The 27,666-nt window shown below is 45.3% G+C and overlaps 1 protein-coding gene across 1 annotated transcript in view; it reads left to right on the top strand.

Moving 5' to 3' along the window:
* The window catches only part of zbbx (zinc finger, B-box domain containing), a 51,558-nt gene that overhangs the window by 18,351 nt on the left and 5,541 nt on the right, over positions 1-27,666 (top strand). The window contains exons 10-18 of the mRNA XM_055646327.1: positions 5,009-5,126; positions 6,411-6,520; positions 9,125-9,243; positions 10,252-10,331; positions 14,670-14,860; positions 16,143-16,465; positions 18,075-18,246; positions 20,035-20,169; positions 27,289-27,540. Of these exons, the coding sequence (XP_055502302.1) occupies positions 5,009-5,126; positions 6,411-6,520; positions 9,125-9,243; positions 10,252-10,331; positions 14,670-14,860; positions 16,143-16,465; positions 18,075-18,246; positions 20,035-20,169; positions 27,289-27,540 (1,500 nt within the window). The remainder of the gene's footprint in view (positions 1-5,008; positions 5,127-6,410; positions 6,521-9,124; positions 9,244-10,251; positions 10,332-14,669; positions 14,861-16,142; positions 16,466-18,074; positions 18,247-20,034; positions 20,170-27,288; positions 27,541-27,666) is intronic.

Genomic DNA, 27,666 nt, shown 5'->3' on the forward strand with positions numbered 1-27,666 from the left:
CAAGGTCTGTTTTATTACTCGGTTCCTACACATTAATCCCACCCCACCAGCTTTGTAGTGGACCTGGAATCAATAGTGTTGAGAATGTTATCCATTGCATTTCCTCCCTGGCACTCTTCCACACCAACCATGGATGCACTTGCAAGAGTGTTTTCAATTATTTACCTGCTTCGGGGGGCATTGTGTCTGCATCTTGCACCAATGTCAAAAAAGCCATGCCTTATAAATCAACTACCTAAAGCGACTACCTACGTCAACCTACGCCAACCAGCGACAGGTACCGGCGACTGAATTGTCTTCAGTTGTCACCGACAGGGTTGTTGCTTGTCGCGGATGGATGTAGGTTGACTTCCGTTGTTGTAGGTGTGGTCGTAGGTGTAGGTGGACGTCCTAAGTGCGACGATTGGGTCACCGGTTGTCGGTAGCTTGACGTAGACTAGGTGGTAGGTTGTCATTGACATTGTCGTGGGGGGAGGGGTACAGTCGCCACTTTTTCGTCAACCTGCTACGACTGTGACAGTCGTCGAAAAAAATCGCCCAAGTGTGACACGCCCTCTAGTGTACGGGGATCCCTGGTCGGCGCGGCCTGGGTGGGCGGAAGGGCCTGTTTCCGCTCTGTATCTCTAAAAGCCTAGCTCCTTTTCCAGTGGTGTATATGTCAATTGTTTGTTGTTGTCTAAATAATGCCTGATAAAGAAACTGGCATTAATCAGCTCCTCAATAATTTGAAATAATCCATATTGCTGAAGTATGCTATTGTCCTTGAAATGACTGATGATATCAGGAAACGCCCAGGAGCTGGGTTTATGGAAATGTTACATGATTTAAATTGCACAGTACTTCACTGCGCTGTAGGTGGTTTTTGGAAACTGTCAGTTGTCAGATGCATTGATTTGGTTGTCTGAGTAATACAAAAATAAGAAATGTGTAGTACATCTTGCCTCTTAATTAGATTTACTGCATTCGCTACTTGAAATTAAAATGATGCAAACATTCTATGACCTCTCCACTGTTATGCTAATGAACTCATGGGACAATGCAGTGGTTTGCAGGGACCACAAGGAACTGCAGATGCTCGAATCTCGAAAACCAAAGTGCCTGGAGGAACTCAGCGGGTCAGGCAGTACCTGTGGAGGCAATGTATAGGCGCAATTTCAGGTCGGTGTCCTCCTTCAGAGTCTGAGGAAGGGTCCTGACCCAAAATGTTGTCCATCCATTCCCGCCAAAGATGTTGTCCGGCCCGCAGAGTCACTCCAAACAGTACTATAGAAAACCAAATGCTGGTGTAACTCAACGGGACAGGCAGAGTCTCATAAGATCATCAGACCATAAGTGATAGGAGCAGAATTAGGCCATTTGGCCCATCAAGTCTCCTCCACCATTTAATATCTCTCCCTTCTGACCCCATTCTCCTGCCTTCTCCTCATAACCTTTGACAAGTATCGATCTATCTCTGCCTTGAATATATCTAGTTACTTTGTCTCCACAGCCTTCTGTGGCAAAGAATTCCACAGATTCACCACCCTTTGACTAAAGAAATTTCTGCTCATCTCCTTCCAAAAAGAATGGCCTTTAATTCTGAGGCTGTGACCTCTAGTACTAGTCTCTCCCACTAGTGGGAACATCCTCTCCACATCTACTCTATCCAAGCCTTTCACTATTCTGCATGTTTCAATGAGGTCCCCCCCCCCTCATTCTTCTAAACTCCAGCAAACACAGGCCTAGTGCTGTCAATTTCTCTACAGAGCGTTACTTTAGTACAGTAGATTACTATAGAATAGAATACTATAGTACAGGAGCAGGCCCTTCAGCCCACAGTATCTGTACTGAACAGGATACCAACATTATCTCATGTAACCCAGCTGCACGTGATCCATATCCACTGAATAGCTCTTGAAACTCATGCAATGATCCCGTAACTCAGTGTTCTTCATGCTGATGGTAAAGATGATCAACTGAGTCTTCAGATAGAATTATTATAACAACAGTAATCAGCTCTTAGGGCTAAGGAATCAAGGGATATGGGGGGAAAATGCCAGAACGGGGTACTGATTGTGGATAAGCTGAGGAAAGACATTCTTGCCATAGAGGGAGTACAGGGAAGGTTCACCAGACTGATTCCTGGGATGTCAGGACTTTCATATGAAGAAAGACTGGATAGACTCGGCTTGTACTTGCTAGAATTTAGAAGATTGAGGGGGGATCTTATAGAAACATACAAAATTCTTAAGGGGTTGGACAGGCTAGATGCAGGATGATTGATCCCGATGTTGGGGAAGTCCAGGACAAGGGGTCACAGTTTAAGGATAAGGGGGAAATCTTTTAGGACCGAGATGAGGAAAACATTTTTCACACAGAGAGTGGTGAATCTCTGGAATTCTCTGCCACAGAAGGTAGTTGAGGCCATTTCATTGGCTATATTTAAGAGGAAGTTAGATGTGGCCCTTGTGGCTAAAGGGATCAGGGGGTATGGAGAGAAGGCAAGTACAGGATACTGAGTTGGATGATCAGCCATGATCATATTGAATGGCGGTGCTGGGTCAAAGGGCCGAAGGGCCTACTCCAGCACCTATTGGCTATGTTTCTATAATGATTTGTTTGTATTGAGTTTCTACTGTAAACTTAAGTACAACTCTATCGAATAAATATTTAGTTTAATTTAGTTTAGAGGGACAGCACGGAACCAGGCCCTTCGGCCCACCGAGTCCGCGCCGACCAGCAATCCCCACAAATTAACACCACCCACCACACACCAGGGAACATTTTTACATTGACCAAGCCAATTCACCTACAAACCTGTAGTCGTTGGAGTGTGGGCGGAAACCAAAGATCTTGGAGAAAACCCACGCTGGTCACGGGGAGAACGTACAAACTCCGTGCGGGCAAGTCAGGATCGGACCCAGGTCTCTGGCTCTGTAAGGCAGTGGCTCCTCAGCTGTGCCACCCATGAATATGAATGAGGAATTAGTGGAAATGAGAATGGCACAATGAGATCAATGGAACATCTTGGTTTACAACGAGGCCCATATATCATTTACCTCAACATACGGTTAAGAGTTGATAAGCCAGATTAAGGAGAAAGATGAGCCAGTCAAATCAGATTGACTTTATGATGCAGAGAATGGACAGTGGATAAAGCTTCACAAAAACCACAGGAGATAGCGTTTGGAGCTATGCAGCTGTGAAATAGAGAGTGATGCATGGAATCCTCTGGGTATAAATTACTTTAGTGCCACCTAAGATTAGATTATTTCATAAAAAGGATCATTATTTTATTATTTTTTATAAAAAGTGATGCATATGAATGATTTCAATTCTACTTAAGAATTTATGATTGTGTTCAGTGATCTTACCTTCACCACCTTTTGTTTTTGGAAAACTTCAAATTCAAAATTAAATTGTCATTATAAGCTTAACCTGGTATTAAGGTTAGTTTTCTACAATACACTTTATCTAGAATCCGATTTCAATAGAAAACATCAAAATCAGGTGGTTTTGCAGACAGTGAAGATGGTTGTGAAAGATTGCAGCAGGATCTGGATCGATTGGCCAGGTGGGCGGAGGAATGGTTGATGGAATTTAATACAGAGAAGTGTGAGGTGTTGCGTTTTTGGACGTTAAACAGGGGCAGGACTTACTCAGTAAATGGTAGGCCTCTGGGTAGTGTTGTAGAGCAGAGGGATCTAGGAGTGCAGGTGCATTGTTCCTTGAAGGTCGAGTTACAGGTGAATAAGGTGGTCAAAAAGGCTTTTGGCACTTTGGCCTTCATCAGTCAGAGCATTGAGTATAGAAGTTAGGTGGTCATGTTGTAGTCGTATAAGACGTTGGTGAGACCACACTTAGAATATTGTGTTCAGTTCTGGGCACCATGTTATAGGAGAGATATTGTCAAGCTTGAAAGGGTTCAGAAAAGATTTATGAGAATGTTGCCAGGACTAGAAGGTTTGAGGTATAATAATAATAATAATAATAATAATAATTTTATTTATAGAGCACTTTAAAAACAATCATAGTTGCAACAAAGTGCTGTACATCACTAATCATTGACAAAAAAGTTAATACACACCAATAATAACAATCAAAATAAATAGTAGGAAAAGACATGTAAAATAAAGAAACATTAAAAACAATAAAAACAGAAGCAAAGTCTCAGGCATGGTCAAAAGCCAGGGAGTACAAATGTGTTTTAACACTGGATTTGAAGATGGACAGTGAGGGGGCCTGTCTGATGTGCAACGGCAGGTTGTTCCAGAGTGCTGGAGCAGCAACAGAGAAGGCTCTATCCCCTCTGAGCCTCCGATTAGACCTCGGTACCTCCAGGAGCAGCTGACCAGCTGACCTGAGGGACCGGGCAGGAGCGTATGGGTGGAGCAGCTCAGAGAGGTAAGGCGGGGCGAGCCCATTCAGAGATTTAAAAACAAATAACAGTATCTTAAAATGAACTCGAAAGTGCACCGGGAGCCAGTGTAGGGATGCCAGAATTGGCGATATGTGCTCCCTCTTTCGAGTCCCAGTTAAAAGGCGAGCAGCAGCATTCTGAACCAACTGGAGACGAGCCAGTGAAGAACGAGCAACTCCAAAATAGAGCGCGTTACAGTAATCCAGCCTAGATGTAATAAAGGCATGGATTACTGTTTCAAAATGCTGCCGCTCGAGAATGGGCTTCACCTTCGCCAGCCTCCTTAAGTGAAAGAAGCTGGACTTAACCACCGCGCATATTTGGCGATCTAATTTAAAGTCACTGTCCATCCTAAAACCCAGGTTCAGAACTGTTGGCTTCACGTACCGTGACAATGGACCTAAATCAGCAAATGGTATAGGGAGAGGTTGAGTAGGCTGGGTCTCTGTTCCATGGAGCGCAGGAGGATGAGGGGTGATCTTATAGAGGTATACACAATCATGAGAGGAATAGATCAGGTAGATGCACACTTGCCCAGAGTGCATTTTTCTTTAAGTGGTGTACATTTCCTAACATCTAATGATTTATTTGTGGATAATCTCTTGTCAGTTTCCACAGGGACATCACAAACAGAAGACAGCATGCAAAATTCAGAACCAAAGGAGATACAGTTGACAGAGCACGATGCAACCTATTTGGAGAAGTTGCAGCTGAAGACCAACAGAAGGTATCTTCAACAAGTCCATCTTGACTTTACAAAATATATTTTTTTGTGGGTTTCTCGCTGCACGGCACGGCATGGTGGCACAGCGGTAGAGTTGCTGGCTCACAGCACCAGAGACCAGGGTGCGATCCTGACCTCGGGTGCTGTCTGTAAGGAATTTGTACGTTCTTCCCGTGACCTGCGTGGGTTTTCTTCGGGTGCTCCGGCTTCCTCCCACACTCCAAAGACATCCTGAAAATGGTTCATTTGGAAACTGCTTTCGAGACTCATCAGATTCAATTTGTGTTTTAAGTTGGCTGACTGAATGCAATAAATTGCTAGATGGAGCTTTCTCAGTCTGTCAGTAACATAAAAATGAATGACATTAGCTTAAAGACTAAAGACCATGGGTGCTGTCTGTACGGAGTTGGCACGTTCTCCCTGTGACCTGCGTGGGTTTTCTCCGGTTTCGTCCCACACTCTAAAGACGTACAGATTTGTAGGTTCATTAGCTTGGTGTAAGTGTGACTTGTCCCTAGGGTGTGTAGAATATAGAATAGAATAGAATAGAATAGTTTCTTTATTGTCATTGTAACATGAGCCATGTACAACGAAATTTAAAAATGTCAGCCAGTCAGTGCACCATTCAAACATTTCTAAAAGCTAACGATACATACAAGGTAAAATATTAAAAGATAAACAACTAAATAAATATCACGAAAATAGCACGCATAAACACCCAACCCTAGGCTAGTGTTAGTGTGCGGGGATACTTGGTCGGTGTGGACCAGGTGGGCCGAAGGGCCTGTTTCCGTGCTGTATCTCTAAACTAAACTAAACTATGCTATTGCCAGCAATTTTAAGGGAATGGCTGGAAACTGAAGGGGCAGACGTATCTGATATGCAAGAAAAATGTTCCTGATGTTGGGGGAGACCAGAACCAGGGGTCACAGTTTAAGAATAAGGGGTAGGTAGGCCATTTAGGACTGAGATGAGGAAAATCTTTTTCACCCAGAGAGTTGTGAATCTGTGGAATTCCCTGCCACAGAAGGCAGTGGAGACCAATTCACTGGATGTTTTTGGGATATGGCTCTTAGCGCTAATGGAAACAAGGGATATGGGGAGAAAGCAGGAACGGGGTACTGGTTTTGGATGATCAGCCATGATCATATTGAGTGGCAGTGCTGACTCGAAGGGCGGAACGGCCTAATCCTGCACCCACTCTCTATGTTTCTAGGTTTCTGTGTGATCGGTGCAAGTTTTATTTTACAGCCTGTTATTAAATTTAAATGACAACATTTCTTTTAGAACTCCAGAACTATCATTTCCGGTTGAAGACATGGATAGCCGAAGTAATTCTACATTCTCATCTTGTGAAGAGAAGAACGAGGAAAATGATGAAGAACTTCTACTGACTGGTCAGTATTTTCATTCAGTGTTGTAACTAAAGTGAACATTGGACTTTGTCTCTTGTACTATTGCTCTACAATGCTGGGAACTCCGTATCTTTCCCTTTGTTCTACCCATTGTAACTGTGGGTTTTGCTTACACGTGTCTATATCTGGAGTTTTCTGATTTGACTGGATAGCATACAATATAAAGCTTTTCACTGTACCTCAGTACAGGTGACCATAATAATAAACGTAAACTGAATTCTTTATCTTTTTTTGCATTTTGTACCAATCTTGATCTGCCTAGATCCCGGCACCACTAGAGGGAAGCTCAGATTTAGCAATAGAGATTAAATGACACTGTGATGCACGGGTAGTGTGTGGGTAGCGCGGGACGGGCGCATGGAGAGGTGTGGAGGAGTGTGGAGTTGCGCGCGGTATCGTGCGGTGCTCCAGGATTTCACGCTGACGCATTGGCATTGTACGCTGACGTCCTGACGTCTCACGTGCATCGTGTAGCGACGCATGGTTACATCACCGTGCGTAACCATGTGTCGCAGGGTATACAAATGACATCACGCACACTAGACAGCATGATGACGCGTGATTTGCGCGCGATGTCGCGTGTAACGACTCGTTGACCTATTTTACATATGATGCGCTAAAATGAGGCGCAAATGATGGCCAAGTGGGACAGGCCCTTTACAGCACCAGAGATCCGGGTTCGATCCTGACTACGGGTGCTATATGTATGGAGTTTGTACGTTCTCCCCGTGACCCCGTGGGTTTCCTCCAGGTGCTCCGGTTTCCAGCAAAGACGTGTCAGTTTGTTGGTTAATTGGCTTCGGTAAAAGATTGTAGATTGTCTCTAATGTGTAGGATAGTGTACTGGGCTTGCTGGTTGACACGGACTCGGTAGGCTGAGATGTTAATTTAAACATACTGAATTGTTTGAATTGTTGTCTACTGTTTCCTAGTGATTTGTTTTCGTATTTACAATGCTCTTTAACATATTTAATTATTTAGATGTTTAATATTTTATCATTTTTTAAAAGCGCGATTTAAATTTTTTATAGTTTGGTGATATTTTTTCCGATGTTTGCGAATGTCAAAAGCGTTCAATGTCTTTTGATGGCCACCAAGCCTGCGAACGTTGTTTAAGTCGTCAAAATCTGTTTGGGAATTAAGCCTGACTTTCACTGTGAAAGGCTCTGTGTTCAACAGAGCTTCAGCAATGAGCATCCAACTTCAAGGACTATGTTCCTGCTGCAGGTAAGTGAGTCTAGGCAGGGGCAGCAGTGACTGGCAACTCTCTCTCTCACTGAAAGTCCACGGGCTGGTTTATAACAAACCATTGATTTTGTATATAAGAAATGCAGACCTCTGCACAACTCATTGTGCAGAAGGCCAATTCTATTGATAAATTCCACAAAGATTTGTGTCGGGTCAGTTTAGTTTAGAAATACTGCATGGAAACAGTCGCTTCTGCCCACCAACCATTGATCAATGCTAAAGATAGACACAAAATGTTGGAGTAACCAGGTAGCATCTCTGGAGAGGTTATGTTTAGGGTTAAGACCCTTCGGGTCGAGACCCTTTTGTGTCCATCTTCGGTTTAAACCAGCATCTGCAGTTCCATCCTACACTTTGGTCAATACTAGTTGATTCATACCAGTTCTATGTTATTCTACTTTCTCATCCACTTGGGGCAATTTTTAAGCCATTTAACCTACAAATCTGACACAAAGTGCCAGAGTAACACATTGGTTCAGGTAGCATCTCTAGAGAACATGGATAGGTGACATTTCGGGGCACATTGAAGAAGGGTCCCAACCCGAAACTTCACATGTCCAATTTCTCCAGAAATGCTGACTGATTTAGTTCTGTACTTGAAGTCCTTTTCTGTAAACCAGCATCAGCAGTTCCCTGTTTCCACAGCCTACAAACCCACACATCTTTGGGATGTGGGAGGAAACCGGAGCACCCGGAGGAAACCCAGGGACATTTTCTTCCCAGCTGTCATCAGGCAACTGAACCATCCTATCAAGAGAGCTGTCCTGAGCGACCATCTATGTCAGTGGAGTCCCTCAGACTATCTTTAATTGGATTTTACTGAACGTTATCTTGTACTGTACATTATTCCCTTTGTCCTGTTTAAAGGATGGCTCGATTGTAATCATGTGTAGTCTTTCTGCTGACTGGACAGCGCGCAACAAAAAGCACCTCACTACCTGAGAATACATGTCATGAAACGATACCCACCTAAACTAAACTGAACTAAACTAAACTAAATCCACGCATTCACGGGGAGAACGTACAAACTCCACACAGGGTGAGGATCGAACCCGTGTCTCTGGCACTGTGAGGCAGGGACTCTACCATCCGCATCACTGTATGAATGTTCTGGATGAAACACAAAATCAAGTGAAATGTGTTTAAAGTGAACTGCAGATGCAGGGTTAAACCGAAGATGGACACAAAAAGCCGGAGCGACTCAGCGGGTCAGGCAGCACCTCTGGAGAAAAGGAATGGGTGACGCTTTGGGTCAAGACCCTTCCTCAGACTCAGTCCAAGTGAAACTTTGGATACGCTAAACTGACATAAACAAGTTGGTCTCTTCTCTTTTTGCAGCTGAGGAGATTGAGGAGCATGAAAGCTACGTTGCGCTTTTTAAAGTCGACGAGGTATCTGAAGACGCTGAGCCGGTGCAGCCAGTGCAGTCAGCTTTGAGATTCACCGAATTGGATGCTGTGAGTATGTTTATTCCAAATAAACTCATTGCTGAGGAATGCAAGGCCAGAGTGTCTCCCCTTTTCAAACTTAGGTCAATGGTCTGAAATGCTAACTCAGTTCAAATCAGTTCAGTTTATTGTCACGTGTAGTGAGGTACAGTGAAAAGCTTTTGGTTGCGTGCCAACCAGGCAGTGAAAAGACAATACATGATTACAATTGTGCTGTTCACAGTGCACAGATACATGATAAGGGGATGACGTTTGGTGCAAGGTCTCCTTATCGAGTCCACACACAAGATTAGAGGTTGCACAGCCAGAGCTGAACACACCTCTGGGCATCTGCGTACAATGGTGTGTGTCTTGTTGCTTCTTGTGCTTCTTGTACGTGGTGGTGGAAAGATTGGTGGAAACAGGGCCGCGACGTGAATGCTCTTTCCTTCACCCCAGTGCAAGGTAAAGCCAGTAAGCTTTGCTTTTTACTTCTCCAAAGATGTACAGGTTTGTAGGTTATTTGGCTTTGGTAAAGATTGTAAATTGTGCCTAGTGTGTAGGATAGAACGAGTGCACGGGGTGATCGTTGGTCGGCGTGGACTCGGTGGGCCGCAGGCCCTGTTTCTGTGCTGTATCTCTAAAGTAAAGTAAAGGGCCTGTCCCACTTTCACGAGCTAATTCACGACCTCTGCCGAGTTTGCCCTTGACTCATACTCGCAGCATGGTCGCCACGAGGTCATAGGGGGTCGTCGGTAGGTCGTAGCAGGCCGTGATGCTAGTCGTAGGTACTCGTGGCATCAAGTAGGTCGGGGCATTTTTCTAGCCTGATGAAAAATGTCTACGAGTAAAAATGTTCGTGAATTAGGTCGTGAAAGTGGGACAGGCCCTTTAATATGTTGCCCAACCTGCCAAACATTCACAGCATTTTCTGCTGTTATATACATTCCTGATAGACCCCGGCCATGTTGTGGCGGTTGTGGTGGAGGGAATGAAAGTTTAGGTGAGTGACCGTATTGTGTTGTTTTTTTAAATTAGACCACCGATGAAATAATAGAAGAAAGTCGCAACTATTTGGTGGAAGAAGCAGAGTGCAGCGTAGAAGAAAGCCATTCAAGGTATGACAGTAATGTCTGTGGATTAGCTTCATACTGCTCTACAGACATCATCAGATAAATGGCACTTTGCAGAAGAAAACATTTGGAGTAATCATTGACGATTTTGTGCTGTTAAAATACAAATAAACGGAGATAAAGGTTTAAAGATGTGGTCGGCTTTTGAGATTCACATTATCGAGTGAGTCGCACATCTTAGAGACAATGCGAGTCTCTGATTCTGTCATCTATGTTTTGTTTCTATGACTTTCAAAGTGTATTAATTTTTCATGTTTTGCCACTGATGCAATTCCCATTTAATGATTAATGTACATTTTGTTTGTGTACTGAATTGATTTCGTTTTTGCATAAAGTTTGAAATAAGAGAGATTAATTCACATACAAACGCACGATGGTGCGGGCGGGAAGGAACTGCAGATGCTGGTTTACAGCGGAGATAGACACAAAATGCTGGAGTAATTCAGCAGGACAGGCAGCGTCTCTGGAGAGAAGGAATGGCTGACGTTTCGGGGTTGAGGCCCTTCTTTAGACTGACTGAAAACCTCTCGACCCGAAACGCCACCCATTCCTTCTCTCCAGGGATGCTGCCTGTCCCGCAGAGTTCCTCCAGCATTTTGTATCTATCTTGAAATCATGATGGTGCTATTTTGTTATGCTCTGGATCTCAGCGATATAGTTCCCTAACCCCAGTTATTTATTCCCTCTTTCTATTGCAATATCGCAGTTATCTTTGTGATTGCACCTTTACGAATCTGTCCATTTTCAGTGCATTGCAAATATATTTTCCTTGCCAACTTGCTCTCCGGAAACTATTCAATAGCCCAGTCTTCCAGCCTATGCATCGAGATGACAGTTAGACCATCGAACATGGAACAGCGCAGGAATAGGCCATTCGGCCCACAATGAATGTGCTGAAAATGATGCCGGTAAATCAATCTCCTCAACTTGCATGTGATCCACGGTCATCCATTCGCTGCATATCCGTGTGCTTATATAAATGCCACTTAAACACCACTATTGTATCTACCTCCACCACCACCCTGACAGAATGTTCCAGGCACCCACCATCCTCTTTATAAAACAACCATGTGCCCTGCTCTTCTCCTTTGAAACTCTCACAACTTTGCCCCTCTCACCCTGAAGCTATGCCCTTTTGTTTAGTTTAGTTTAGAGATACAGCACGGAAACAGGCCCGCGGATCACCGAGTCCGCGCCGGCCAGCGATCCCCGCACACTAACACTATCCTACACACATAAGGGACAATTTTACATTTTTTTTATACCAAGCCAATTAACCTACAGACTTTGTGTACTGAATTGATTTCGTTTTTGCATAAAGTTTGAAATAAGAGAGAGTAATTCACATACAAACGCACGATGGTGCGGGCAGGAAGGAACTGGGAGGAAAATGACCATCGCAGGGAAAACCCACGCAGGTCATGGGGAGAACGTACAAACTCCACAATGAGTACCCCGTTCCTGCCTTCTCCCCATACCCCTTGATTCCGCTAGCCCTAAGAGCTGTATCTGTCTGAAGAAGGGTTTCGACCCGAAACGTTGCCTATTTCCTTCGCTCCATAGATGCTGCCTCACCCGCTGAGTTTCTCCAGCAATTTTGTCTACCTTCGATTTTCCAGCATCTGCAGTTCCTTCTTAAGCAGCTCTATCTATCTGCTGGTTTAAACCGAAGATAGACACAGAAAGCTGGAGTAAGTCAGCGGGACAGACTGAAATGCCTCTGGGCACATTTAAAACCTTTGCCGAAGCTGGCAGTGCAGGTGGGTGAGAGTAGATGGAAAAAGGGACAGATTGAAGGATAGAAATGAAGTTAAATATAATAGCATGTCTCCAGGTAACTGGCAGCAAACTCAGCATCAGTCTTGCTTCGTGCAACTCTATCTCAAAGCACCAGAAGGCAGGTCAACTCTGCAAAGAATTACAGTGCACTTACAGAGCATAGTTGATTATTAACTCAGCGGGACAGGCAGCATCTCTGGGGAGAAGGAATGGGTGATGTTTCGGGTCGAGACCCTTCTTCAGACTGAAGGTGGGGAAGGGCCCGGAAACGTCACCCATTCCTTCCCCCTAGAGACGCTGCCTGTCCCGCTGACTTACTCCAGCTTTATATGTCGCGTAATTAGCTTGCCAGGGACACGTAAGTGGGACAGGGGCTTTAGATAGAGCTCTAGGAGTTAGTGGAATCAAGGGATATGGGGAGAAGGCAGGCACGGGTTATTGATTGGGGACGATCAGCCATGATCACAATGAATGGCGATGCTGGCTCGAAGGGCTGAATGGCCTGCTCCTGCACCTATTAAAAAAAAAAAAAAAATTAAATTAAATAAAATAAGAGCCTTGGGAATTGTACCCTTGCAGTAATATGCCCCTTCGTTTGGCCTTATCTGATTAAATTTGACTATTATACAACTTCACTCGCACACATCAGTTCCAACTCAAGCCTGTATGTACCAACCATGGTTTAAAATACACACTCTGCTCTTTAAGTCACTCAATATCTTTCAATAACCATCTGGCACTAATGATAAAAATGAGATTAATTTCAAAACCTTGATTATGTTGAAACGTATCTATTTCTGCGATGGGTTATTGTAAAATTTGGGGAAGGGAGATCCATTCCCGCTGTTTAACTATGAAACTGTTTAACAGCCTATTATTACTATTGTACTTTATCAGTTTATTTATTGTGTATTTATATATGGTCTATGGTATATAGACACATTGAACTTTTATCTCCTGTTCTGTACTATATTTACATATTCTGCTGCAGCAAGCAAGAATTTCATTATCCTATCCGGGACACATGACAATAAAACTCTCTGGACTAATACTTGACTTAACTAGCTCAGTATTGGTATGCATGTTGGCTTCGGACATCGAGTCATAGCCAAATCTAGTTTTCAATTGAAGACAGAAGATGGGGCTCGAGAACACGGACTTAATCAATTCAACTTTTTAATATTTTTTATTTTATACTTATCTTTATGCAGTCATGTCGGGGGGAGTCCCCCCTCCCCCTCCCCCTCCCCGCCACAGGTACCATGTAATCCCGTGCTACCTGTTGCATGGTCAGATAGTCGGCGACTAAACCGTCTCCCCGCCATCCGGTTTGCCAGGTGAGGAGGGGGCTGTGGACCCCCAGCACGACCAAAAACAAGACCTGCCAACGGGTGGATGAGCTCCTAGCGAGTCGACGTCCATCCACACTTCAGTAGAAGTTGCGATCACTGTCGTACACGGCATTGTAAGGCACCGTGCCCGTTGATGTTTTTAACGATGATGATGATGATGATGATGATGATGATGCAGGCACTACATTTCTTACCTACATTTATGGTTGAAGCTGACAATATAAACTTCCTAATCATTTCTTAATAATAATAATAATAATAATAATAATAACTTTATTTGTTAAGCACCTTAAAAACAACCGAAGCTGACCAAAGTGCTGTACAGAAAAGCATCATAAAACAGGCAGAACAACAGAACATACAACTAACACGAGGCGCATAAATTACATACAAAAATCCAAACAATAAATTAAAAAACATAAAACACAAGTACGAACAACGCAGCAAAACCAAGCAAATAAAGTTAATAAACAATTCAACACCTCACTGGTCTACAAAGGCCATGGAGAATAGATATGTCTTCAGGAGTGATTTAAAAACAGCTAGAGAAGGGGCCTGTTTAACGTGCAAGATGCAGCACGGAAAGAGGCATTCGGCCCACAGAGTCAAAACGTCATAAGGAATAGGAGTAGAATTAGGCCATTTGGCTCATCAAATCTAATCCACAATTCAATCATGGCTGATCTATCTTTCCCTCCTAACCCCATTCTCCTGCTTTCTCCCCATAGCCTCTACTATGGCACCCGTACTAATCAGGAATCTATGTATCTCTGCCTTGGAAATATCCATTGACGGCCTTCACAGCCTTATGTGGCCAATAATTCCACAGATTCACCACCCTCTGACTAGAGATCCACGCAAGCCAAGATATCCCATTCCCTGCGTCCTAGGGGCAATTTACAGGAGGCAATAAACAGGACCAGCACCTCTTTGGGATGTGGGAGGAAACTGGAGCACCCGGAGGAAACCCATGAGGTCATAGGGAGAACGTACAAATTGCGCACAGACAGCGCCTGTAGTCAGGATCGAACCTGGGTCTCTGGCGCTGTAAGGCAGCAAGTCCATCAGTTGTACCACATTGCAACTTTATGCTTGTCTCAGTGTAGAATATTGTTTAGTGTGAAATGTGAGATTTTTTAATATGTTTTAATATGTAATTAATAGGGTGTGTTTTGTGATTTTATTTTTTCAGAATTAATAGAAACTTACCGAACCCGGAGAGCTGGTTGGTGCAGCGAGATTCCACGATATCAAGAAATACTAATACTTCATCAGATCAAGGTTCAAATCAATATGATCCACCGGTCCTTAGTTGCCCTGACAATGTAAAAAGGGAAATAAAACTCTCATTATTTCCCGACACAAGTCTAGACACTCTTGGAGGTACAGAATTTCTACTTTTTCTCATCCTTATCGTGGATGCTTTTTTTAAAAACCGAAGATAGACACAAAAAGCTGGAGTAAACTCATCGGAGACAGGCAGCATCTCAGGAGAGAAGGAATAGGGGACGTTTCAGGTTGACACCCGCTCTTCAGACTGAGAGTCTGGGGGAGGGAAGGGAACCGAGAGACTTCGAACAAATGAATAAAAGATTTGCAGAACGCAATAATAATAATAATCTTTATTTGTTAAGCACCTTAAAAAACAACCAAAGCTGACCAAAGTGCTGTACAGAAAAAAAAAAAGCAAGACATCATAAAACAGGCAGAACAACAGAACAAACAGCTAACACGATGCGCATAAATTACATACGAAAATCCACCAATAAACTAAAAGACAAAACATGAGTACGAACCACGCAGCAAAACCAAGCAAATAAAGTAAATAAATATGTCGACACCTTACTGGTCTACAAAGGCCACGGAGAATAGATATGTCTTCAGGAGTGACTTAAAAACAGCTAGAGAAGGGGCCTGTTTAACGTGCAGAGGCAATTCATTCCATAATCTCAGAGCCGACACAGCAAAGGCACGGTCCCCTCTGAGCTTCCGCTTAGTTTTTGGCTCAATCAGGAGCAGCTGATCATCTGACCTGAGAGAGCGGGAGGGTGTATAAGGGTGAAGAAGCTCAGATAGGTAGGACGGGGCAAGACCATTTAGGGATTTAAAAGCAAATAAAAGAATTTGGAGAAATGGTGATGATGGAAATGTGGAGCCCACAATGGTCCATTGCTGGCTGTGGCATAGGTGATAACGAGTTCTACAGAGAGTGAAATTCTTTTGGAGTTGAAGACCCTCCACATTTTTGGGGGTGGGGGTGGGAATTTCAAGTGCGCTTTTGTGATTTTGTTCTTATTAGAGGAGGTGCCAGATCACCAGTGGTGTACCTGTGTATATATACCCTTGGGTAGCAAGGCCAGACCTGTAGGCATTATTATAGATACAATCTCACTAAGACCCTCAATAATTGGAGAAAGATTATACTTAAATCTTCTTGTACTGAAGGCCAACTTAACATTCGCCTTCCTAATTATTTGGCATAGTTACTTCTATCCTGAAGTGCGGAATACTATGAATAATGTATTTTAGAATCTTTGACTGTGCGAGATAATATGCTTCAGGTACTAATTCAATACTGTTTCATTGGCTACTTGACACCTGTAATTGCTGCTTTAATATATTCCTGCCGCTTTAATTTAGCTATTATAAATTTTATCAACTGTAGATTCCTCGGGAGTTGTCCAGGAAGATTCACTTTCAAGCCGCAAGCCATCTCCTCCTCAGATTGGACTGGCTATGGACACCCATTGTGATGAAAGACCAACTCCCTTCGCCATTCACTCTGGTAAAGGCTGGGTGGGGAGGCCCAGGTGTGCAGGCCGAATCCTGGATAAAGCCAGCGCTGGCAATTCTCAGCTGCCACCCCAGAGAACTTCAACGTTTACCGATATTCCTAGTGAAGATCCCGTTCCTGCTTCTGAAGAATTTGACCAAGGGGACAGTTCGGAAGACAACACGAACAACGGTCTCACTGCCCAACTATCTAATGTAAGAAGGAGCTGCATATGCCGGCGTAAACCGAAGACAGACACAAAAAGCTGGAGTAACTCAGCGGATCAGGCAGCACCTGTGGAGAAAAGGAATCGGTTACGATTTGGGTTGAGGCCCTTCTTCAGGGTCACCTATTCCTTTTCTCCAGAGACACTGTCTGACCCACTGAGTTACTCCAGGTTTTTGTGTCTATCTTCAATCTAATGTAAGAGTTTGATTTAATTTATCTGTAATAGTTGTCACACCATAATACAGAATCCATGAATGTTTACATTTACTGTAGCTAGTTCTTAAAATAAAGTTTGGTTTAGAGATACAGCTAGGAAGAGGCCCTTCGGCCCACCAGGTCCGTACCAACCAGCAATCGCCCATACACCAGTTCTATCCTACACACTAGGGACAACTTACAGAATCCAAGTAACCTGTAAACCTGCACGTCTTTAGAATGTGGGAGGAGAAACTGGAGCACCCGGAGAAAACTCACAAAGTCCCTACAGACGGCACCTGTAGTCGGGATCGAACCTGGGTCTCTGGTGCTGCCAGGCAGCAACTCTATCTCCCCTTTAAGTTTGGCATCTTTTGAGAATCCCACACACATACCCAGGTCTTCTCCTATTTTCTCCAAGGTTTAACGATTGTTTAACATTAGAGCAGTAATGAGGAACATATTTAAAGCTCCATTAATTAAATTCTTAAATGACAATTCAAAGCATTTCGTGAAGTGCCATATATATTCTGAAAAAAGTCCCATGTTATATGAAAGGAAATGGTTTCATTCTTACAACTCGGACAAAGGCACAGAAGAAACAATATCAGTTTGCTGATGATACAAGATTAGGGAGCATCATCAACTTTGGCAGAGGATATAGATGCAGCCTCGATGGGCCAAAGGGCCGGGTTCCACTCTATATCTCTCAACTAAACCACCTTTCTGCTTTTCACAATGTCTAATAAATGTTTGCAAGTTCCCTGTTGAATGTGGAGTGAAGATGGACACAAAATGCTGGAGTAACTCAACGGGACAGGCAGCACCTCTGGAGAGAAGGGATGGGTGACGTTTTAGGTCGAGACCCTAGTTTCTTCTCAACTAAACTTGTAGCTGTTGACCAGTCCCGCTTCAGCACCATTGATGCTGACTGGGGTGTGTGGCCCACTGGGTTTCTTGAAGTTGATGAGCAGCTTAGAGTCATAGAGTCGTAGAGTGACATAGTGTGGAAACAGGCCAACTTGCCCACACATGTCCCAGCTACACTAGTCCCACCGGCCCACGTTTGGTCCATATCCCTCCAAACCTGTCCTATCCATGTACCTGTCTAACTGCTTCTTAAACTTTGGGATAGTCCCAGCCTCAACCACCTCCTCTGGCAGCTTGTTCCATACACCCACCACCCTTTGTGTGAAAATGTTACCCCTCAGATTCCTATTAAATCTTTTACCCCTTCACCATGAACCTATGTCCTCTGGTCCTCGATTTCCCTACTCTGGGCAAAAGACTGTGCGTCTACCCGATCTATTCCTCTCATTATTAATCTTTGTAATTTTACCGACATCGTTCATTTTTGTAAGCTAACGTTAATATTTGGGAATTTTATTTCTATTTCGTTAGGAATTACAAAAGATTGCTGGTGGTCAGGATGTTGACAATGGCAGGTACTTGGGCATGGAAGGTTTTTTCACTCTGTACCTAGATCCCGATCAAATTGCCACAACACCCTACATTAAACGAACAGCCGATGACAAGGAGGAAACAGCGGTAACAGCGGTAACACTGATCAAAGGTACGTTATCTGTTATATATAGTCAATGGTCAGAATTGCTCTATGTACCTATCCTATCAATTTATTATATCTGAATGCCAGGTTCATTTGGAGAATGAGATCAAAGGAACTGCAGATGCAGGTCTACAAAAAAAGACACAAAGTGCTGGAGTAACTCAGCAGGTCAGGAACCATCTCTGAAGAACATGGATGGGTGACTTTCCGGTCTGAAGAAGGGTCCGACCCGAAATGTTATCTATTCATGTTCTCCAGAGATGTTGCCTGACCCGCTGAGTTTTTAAGCGATACAGAGCCTACACAGGCCCTTCGGCCAACCTAGTCTGAGCCGACCAGCAATCACCCCGCACACTAGCACTATCCTACATATTCAGGACAGTTTACAATTTTTACCGAAGTCAATTAACCTTCAAGCCTGCACGTCTTTAAAGTGCGGGAGCAAACTGAAGCAGCCGGAGAAAACCTACATGGTCATAGGGAGAACGTACAAATGCCGTCCAGACAGCACCCGTAGTCAGGATTGAACCCGGGTCTCTGGCGCTGTGAGGCAGCAATTCTACCGCTGCGCCACTGCACCACCCAAAATTCTTGCTCTTTGTGTCTAATAATATATATTTTTAGTTTTTAGAGATACAGCGTGGAAACAGGCCCTTTCGCCCACCGAGTCCATGCCGACCAGCGATCCCCGCACATAACACTATCCTACACCCACTAGGGATAATTTTTATATATACCAAGCCAATTAATCTACAAACCTGAGCATCTTTAGAGTGTGGGAGGAAACTGAAGATCTCGGAGAAAACCCATGCAGATCACCGGGAGAACGTACAAACTCTGTGCAGACAGCGCCCGTAGTCAGAATCGAACCCGGTTCTCAGGCGCTGTAAAGCAGCAATTCTACCGCTGCACCACTGAAACACCCTGTTCTATGCAAGGTTCCAGCATCTGCAGTTCCTTGTAGCAACACAACATTAAATGTGTTTCTCACACTACATTTGCTACTGTTTCTGCAAATCCTTCATAGTTTCTTCGTTCTGATTTGGTTAGAGTTCCGATTCTCCATTTTATTCGCAGATTCTTTCCAATGGTAATAAATGGCATTACACTTCACTTTGCTTCACCCTAAAGGATTTTCCATGGAGTTTGATATTCAGCATTGGTTGAAAATGTTTTATGCTGATCTTGGTGGGAATGAGATGCAAATACAATGGGGACTAATCCACATTACCCATGGTCTGCCTTGAGCTAACGGCTTATTACCAGCTTCTGGTCTGGGCAGCACGGTGGCGCAGTGGTAGAGTTGCTGCCTTACAACGCCAGAGACCTGGGTTTGATCCTGACTGCGGGTGCAATCAGTACGGAGTTTGTACGTTCTCCCCCTGACCATGTGGGTTTATCCAGGTGCTATGGTTTCCTCCCACACTCCAACGACGAATGAATGAATGAATAGGTTTATTGGCCAAGTATTCACATACAAGGAATTTGCCTTGGTGCTCCGCCCGCATGTGACAACATGACATACAGTGACAGTTCGGAATGACACATAAAACATTAAACATTAATAATACATACAGGTTTGGAGCTGAACTGGCTTCGGTAAAAATTGTAAATTGTCCCTAGTATGTGTAGGATAGTGTTAGTGTGCGGGGGAATTGCTGGTTGGTATGGACTCGGTGGGCCGAAGGGCCTGTTACTGTGCTGGATCTCTAAACTAAACTAAACTAAACTAAACATCAGTGCTTGTTGTCACCAGAGTGAAGCGTGATTTATCTTTGTCTTATTTTTCTCCAGAAAATGGTGAATGGCAACCAGACATCAGCTTCTGTGGATATGCTGACGACTCCATTGTTAGCGATGTGATTGATGATATTCGGGCCAGACCTCCTAGCAGCTTTGGAAGATGGATGACATCAAAATCAACTGCAGGTACGTTGCCTGTGCTCAAACAGTAAGATTTTTCCTTCCATGTTATTGTTTTATGATTTATCTGAACACTTTGTTTGACAAAATACTGCCCCTGAAATAGTCCAATATATACCTGGGTTTGACCCAGTTCCAAGATGTCCAAGCAAAATGAAAGAATTGGTTGCAGACCTACAGAAGCAGGGATTGGTAGAGTACAACAGAAGTGCTGTAGATAGACACAAAGTGCTGGAGTAACTCAGCGGGTCGGGCAGCATCTCTGGAGAGAAGCAATGGGTGGGAGTCAGGAGAGGGGGAAACTAGAGATATGGAAGGGTACAAAGAGCATGTAAGGTGTGAAATGGACAGATCAAAGCAGGCGATGATGAAGGAAATGTAGACTGGTTCATTGTTGACTGAGGAGAAGGTGACAACGAGGCATAAAGACTAAAACTAATCAGGAGGTCAGTGAAACTAATCGGAGAACTAGAGTGGGAAGAGGGACACATTGTTGGAGAAAGACAGCTGAATACATTTGATTTATAAACTATTTTGAAGAACTGTATTAACCCACTTATGCAGGTGAGAGTCTGATCCCAGAGGTTTCCCTGAGATCTATTCCCAAGGAATGTAAGATAATTGAATGGTTTCCCATATAATTCAGGGCAACACAGAGGCACAGTGGGTAGAGCTGCTTCCTCTCAGCGTCAGAGATCAGGGTGTTTGTAGGTTAATTGGCCCTCTGTAAAATTGCCCCGAGTGTGTAGAGAGTGGGTAAGAAACTAGTGTGAACGGGTGATCGATGATTAGAGTTGCCCCATGATCGATGATTGGTTTGTCCCATACGGGACCACCCTTGTCCCATATTTGACTGCTACTACTCGGGTCGAGGGTACTCTCGGGTCGGAGCGCCACGTCCCGTCCCGATGCAGTGCAGCCCATGGAGTGCAGCAGCAGTGCCTCGCCTGCAGCCCTGTTGGTCGGCAGCCCGGCCAGCTGCCTGGCCTTCGGACCTTCGCTTACCGCCGACACCACCACCCCTCTTTCTCACGGCCGATCATCAGTTCATGAGTTGGATGGGGCGCCAGTCTTTGTGTGCGACGTCGCGCGGCCCGGGCCAAAACTCCTCAGCTGGCCCCGCCGGCTGGGCTTTGTGTACAGTCCAGCACCCGGGCCAACTCATCATTCACCCAGCCACGGCCGAGTCGGTTAACGAATTGCCGCCGGGAATTTGTCCCGTATTTTGACCTTTTGTCCCTTATTTGGGAGTGAGAGAGTTGGCGACCCTACAAACGTTACTTATACAGTCGGCTGAATTCAACAGAATAGAATTAATTATCTCAAGATAGTTATCTCGGACAGTTAAACTCCGACCCCCGACGCATGTGGCAAGGCATCCAGGCCATCACGGACTACAGACCCTCCAACATCACCCCCACATCCAGCGACGCCTCCTTCCTTGAGGAGCTTAACCACTTCTATGGCCGCTTCGACAGGGACAATCTAGAGACAGCCATCAAGGCTGTGCTACCTGCCGATCACCAACCCCTCACACTCACCCCCTACGACGTGTACGTGGCACTGAGTAGGACTAATGCACGTAAGGCTGCTGGCCCTGACGGCATCCCTGGGCCCGTGCTCAGTGCCTGTGCTGCGCAGCTGACAGACGTCTGGACTGACATCTTCAACCTGTCACTTGCCCAAGCAGTTGTCCCCACTTGCCTTAAAGCCACCTCCATCGTGCCAGTGCCAAAACACTCCACTGCGGCAAGCCTCAACGACTTCCGCCCAGTTGCACTTACCCCCATCATCACCAAGTGCTTCGAGAGGCTGGTCCTGGCACACCTCAAAAGCTGCCTACCCCCCACACTGGATCCCTATCAGTTTGCCTACCGCAAGAACAGGAGTACGGAGGATGCCATCTCAACGGCACTTCACTCCGCCCTCTCCCACCTTGACAACAGAGACACTTATGTAAGAATGCTGTTCATCGATTACAGCTCAGCATTCAACACCATTATTCCATCAAAACTGATCACCAAACTCGGTAACCTGGGCATCGACCCCTCCCTCTGCAACTGGATACTGGACTTTCTAACCAACAGACCCCAGTCTGTGAGGTTAGACAAGCTCACCTCTTCAACCCTCACCCTGAACACCGGCGTTCCTCAGGGCTGTGTGCTGAGCCCCCTCCTCTACTCCCTCTTCACCTATGACTGCACACCTGTACATGGTACTAACACCATCATCAAGTATGCAGATGATACAACGGTGATTGGCCTCATCAGCAACAACGATGAGCTGGCCTACAGGGAGGAGGTCCAGCACTTAGCAGCATGGTGCGCTGACAACAACCTGGCCCTTAACTCCCAGAAGACCAAGGAGCTCATTGTAGACTTCAGGAAGTCCAGAGGTGGCACGCACACCCCCATCCACATTAACGGGACGGAGGTGGAACGTGTTTCTAGCTTCAGGTTCCTGGGAGTCAACATCTCCGATGACCTCTCTTGGACCCACAATACCTCTACTCTGATCAAGAAGGCTCATCAGCGTCTCTTCTTCCTGAGGAGACTGAAGAAGGTCCATCTGTCTCCTCAGATCCTGGTGAACTTCTACCGCTGCACCATCGAGAGCATCCTTACCAACTGCATCACAGAATGGTATGGCAACTGCTCTGTCTCCGACCGGAAGGCACTGCAGAGGGTGGTGAAAATTGCCCAACGCATCACCGGTTCCACGCTCCCCTCCATTGAGTCTGTCCAAAGCAAGCGCTGTCTGCGGAGGGCGCTCAGCATCGCCAAGAACTGCTCTCACCCCAACCATGGACTGTTTACCCTCCTACCATCCGGGAGGCGCTACAGGTCTCTCCGTTGCCGAACCAGCAGGTCGAGGAACAGCTTCTTTCCGGCGGCTGTCACTCCACTAAGCAACGTACCTCGGTGACTGCCAATCACCACCCCCCCCCCCGGACACTTATTATTTATTTTTTATTCAAATCGTTTGCTATGTCGCTCTTCAAGGGAGATGCTAAATGCATTTCGTTGTCTCTGTACTGTACACTGACAATGACAATTAAAATTGAATCTGAATCTGAATCTGAATCTAAAGTACAGATATCATCTTAAAGACAATCATAAACCTTGCTATTGAAACGTAAACTAATTTAAAATGAAATCTCGAGGTGGCACGGTGGCACAGCGGTAGAGCTACTGCCTTACAGCGCCAGAGAGCAGGGTTCGATCCTGACCACGGGTGCTTGTCTGTACGGAGTTTGTACGTTCTCCCCGTGACCGCGTGGGTTTTCTCCAGGTGCTCCGGATTCCTCCCACACTTCAAGACGTACAAGTTTGTAGGTATAGAGATTATGTGTACATGTAGGTGAGGGGGGGGGAGGGGAAGGAAGAGAGGAGCGGGGGCGGGAGAATTACAGTTCAGCATGAGGATCTCAGTTGTGGAAGATAGACACAAAGTACTGGAGTAATTCGGTGGGTCAGGCAGCATCTCTGGAGAAAAGGAATAGGTACGTTTCAGGTCGAGACCCTTCTTCAGACCTCTCGACCCGAAAGGTCATCTATTCCTTTTCTCCCGTGATGCCTCCTGACCCGCCGTGTTGCTCCAGCATGTTGGGTCTATGTTCGATGTAAACCGGCATCTGCAGTTCCTTCCTACACTCTCAATTGGGGAAAGGCAGGTCAGAATATGCTAATATGCTGCCCTTGTCTCTGTAACTTGTTTGTCTAACTCATGCATCCGAAACGGCTGGCGGATCTTTCAGAAATCCACCGATCCAAAATGACCCTTAAGTCACGTTACATGTTGTATGAATTTGATGCCAATCCAAAACATACCTGTTAAAAGAATGAACAGGGCATTCTTACGTAAATTGCTCGTCTACGTCAATGAGATTGTGCAGTTGTAATTATTATTCGGTAGGGTGATGAAAAATTTTAAATGAGAATATTATGTGCTAACCTCAACTTATAAATTTAAAATATAATAAAAATTGAAAAGATCATAATTTTGCCACAGGGGTTAGGATTTTCATTTCCACGGAGTTAATAGTGATGGTCTGAAGCCGATTATGAAATTAATTCATTTTTTTTGGCGGCCTGCTCTATATAGTTGAATTTTATTGTGAAGTATTTATGGATCAAGTGAAGGCAAGTCAAATGCATAACTATGGTGAGTTACAGGGTACGATGGAAACCTTGTTTGCAGCAGCATCACAGTCACACAGACCCGGGCAAACACAACACATAAATTATACATAAAATGAGACATGAATTATACATATATTCTACAAGGCAGTGAAAAGAAAAAGGCATAAAACAAGACATCACGTTGTCACAGCGGCGCAGCGGTAGAGCGTCTGCCTTTCAGCACCGGAGACCCGGGTTCGATTATGAATGAATGAATGAATAAGTTTACACAAAAAAGCTGGAGAAACTCAGCGGGTGCAGCAGCATCTATGGAGCGAAGGAAATAGGCAACGTTTCGGGCCGAAACCCTTCTTCAGACTGATCGGGGGCGGGGGTGGGTGGGGACAAGAAAGGGAAAAGGAGGAGTAGCCAGAAGGCTGGGGGATGGGAGGAGACAGCAGGGGGGCTGAGGAAGGGGAGGAGACAGCAAGGACTAACAAAATTGGGAGAATTCGATGTTCATGCCCCCGGGGTGCAGACTCCCCAAACGGAATATGAGGTGCGGATGAATAATGTTTATTGGCCAAGTATTCACATACAAGGAATTTGCCTTAGTGCTCCACCCGCAAGTGACAACGACATACGGTGACAACGGGTGCCATCTGCGCAGAGTTTTTACGTTCTTCCCGTGCCCTGTGGGTTTTCTCCGGGATCTTCGCTTTCTTCCCGCACCCCAGACATACAGGTTTGTAGCTTAATTGGCTTCGGTAAAATTGTAAATTGTCCCTAGTGTGTGTAGGATGGCTGTTAGTGTGCGGGGATCTTGGTTGGCACAGACTCGATGGGCTGAAGGTCCTGTTTCCGTGCTGTACCTCTAAAACTAAAACTAAAAACAAAAAAAACTGCAACACCTGTTTGGACAATCCATCCATGGTAGTGCGAGAGTATGGAAGTTCTTCCCAGCTGTAATCAGGCAACTGGATCATCGCATCGCAACCAGGGAGCAGTGCTGAACTACTATCTACCTGTTTGGTGACCCTCGGACTATCTTTGATCGGACTTTACTGGCTTTGCCTTACACTAAACGTTATTACCTTATCATGGAATCTACACGCTTTTTACACAGTGGTGAATCTGTGGAATTCTCTGCCACAGAAGGTAGTTGAAGCCAGTTCATTGGCTAGATTTAAGAGGGCGTTAGATGTGGCCCTGGTGGCTAAAGGGATCAGGGGGTATGGAGAGAAGGCAGGTATGGGATATTGATTTGGATGATCAGCCATGATCATATTGAATGGCGGTGCAGGCTCGAAGGGCCGAATGGCCTACTCCTGCACCTATTTTCTATGTTTCTATGTAAGTTGCTCAATTTTAAACCTCGGTACACGTGACAATAAACTAAATTGAACTGAAGAGGTGGTCCCGCAGAGTTCTGTTGCCAAGATAGGATTAGGGATGTGTTGGGGTCTATTCAAGAAGCCGTTCCTGAACCTGGTGTTGTGGGACTTGCTGCTTTGGGACTTCCTGCCTGATCGTAGCAACGAGAAGCGGGTATGGTGGGAATAATGACTTCACCTAGTTCCTTCCCACAGTGGCACAACTATGAATTAAGGAACTAAACGGCCTGTCCCACTTAGGTGATTTTTTAGGCGACTACAGGCGACTAGGCTGTCTCCACATGGTCGCCGCGGTGTCGCCTGCTTGGTGGTGAGTCGTCTCCTCAGTCACCGCTGGATTTTCAACGTGTTCATACATTTTCGGCGACAGTGGCTTGACGCCAATGAACATAGCTTGATTTCTCCTGACGTAGGTGCTGTCGCTGGTTGTCACCAGGTGACGTTGGTTGTCGTTGGGTGCTGACTTCGGTGAATTCCATTGGCGGCTACCAATGGTCAAAGCATCTTGTCCGGAAACATCACAATCTGGTTTGGGAATTGTTCTGCCCAGGACAGGAACTGCTCTGCAGAGAGTAGTGCGCTCGGCCGAACGCACTATGGGAACTACACTCGCCCCCCCTGCAGGAACTATACACCAGGAGGTGCAGATCCAGAGCCAGCAACATTATGGGGGACCCCTTCCACCCCAGCAACGGACTGTTCCAGCTGCTATGGTCAGGCAAACGCCTCCGCTGTCATGCTATGAAAACAGAGAGGATGAGACAGAGTTTCTTCCCACAGGCCATCAGGACTGTAAACTCTTATCTCACCAGGGACTAACTTACTGTACCAATGTACTGTTGTGTTGTGTCTTTTTCAAATTGTTGTTTTTGTTTTCTCACAAATATGTAATTACTGATTCTGTTCTATTCTGTTTTGTGGTTTTTTTTGCATAATCCGCGAGCATTGCCACTTTTCATTTCACTGCACATCTCGTATGCGTATGTGACAAATAAACGTGACTTGGTAGGTTGTCGTAGACATTGACGTAGACATTGTCGTAGGGGGGTCCAGTCACCGGTTTTTCGGCGACCTGCTACGACTGTGACAGTCGCTGGCAGTCGCCGAAAAAATTGCTTAAGTGGGACCGACCCTTACGGCAAGAGCAGTCACTTCACAAAGGAAGGAACATGTCAACAGGCCTGGATTAACTCAGCGGGTCAGGCAGCATCTCTGGAGAACATGGAGAGGTTACGTTTCGAGTCGGATCCCTTCTTCAGTCTGCGGAAAGGTCCTTATCCCAAACGACACCTATCCATGTTCTCCGGAGATGCTGCCTGAACCGCTGAGTTAATCCAGCACTTTGTGTCCTTTTTTTTGTAAACAAGCGTTTGCAGTTCCTTGTTTCTGCAGATGCTGGAATCTTGAGCGCTGGAATAACTCAACTGGTCAGGCAGCATCTGTGTAGGAAGGAACTGCAGATGCTGGTTTACACCGAAGATGGACACAGAATGCTGGAGTGACTCAGCGGGACAGGCGGCATCTCTGGAAAGAAGGAATAGGGTGACAAAGGAATAGATCTATATCTATTTATGCTGATGTGATTTACCTCTTACTCTTATTATCCTTAGCGACTCTGGGCTGCGCTGAGAGGGTCATGTCCCCCTCAGCAAGAGAATCGCCGCGCACTGAGAATGGGTGCCTCCTTCCCCAGACACGGCAGGGTATTTCCCAGCTGCCTTCCGCCGTGACATTGCCACAGTCCAGAGCTGCAGATGACAAGTCCGAGCCCGACGTTGATCACAGCGACTCCAGTTTCGAAAATGAAGCCGATGAGCAAGCCTTGATTGAATTGGAAAGAGAGTTGCTGATGACCAACAGAGGTAGGAACATAATAAATGGGTGGGGGGGGGGGGGGGGGAATGATTTAACAGGTACCCGAGGGGTAACGTTTTCACACAGTGGGTGGTGGGTGTACGGAACGAGCTGCCGGAGGAGGTAGTTGAGGC

This window comes from Leucoraja erinacea, chromosome 14, assembly GCF_028641065.1.
Source record: "Leucoraja erinacea ecotype New England chromosome 14, Leri_hhj_1, whole genome shotgun sequence".
In the NCBI taxonomy this organism is placed as follows: domain Eukaryota; kingdom Metazoa; phylum Chordata; class Chondrichthyes; order Rajiformes; family Rajidae; genus Leucoraja; species Leucoraja erinaceus.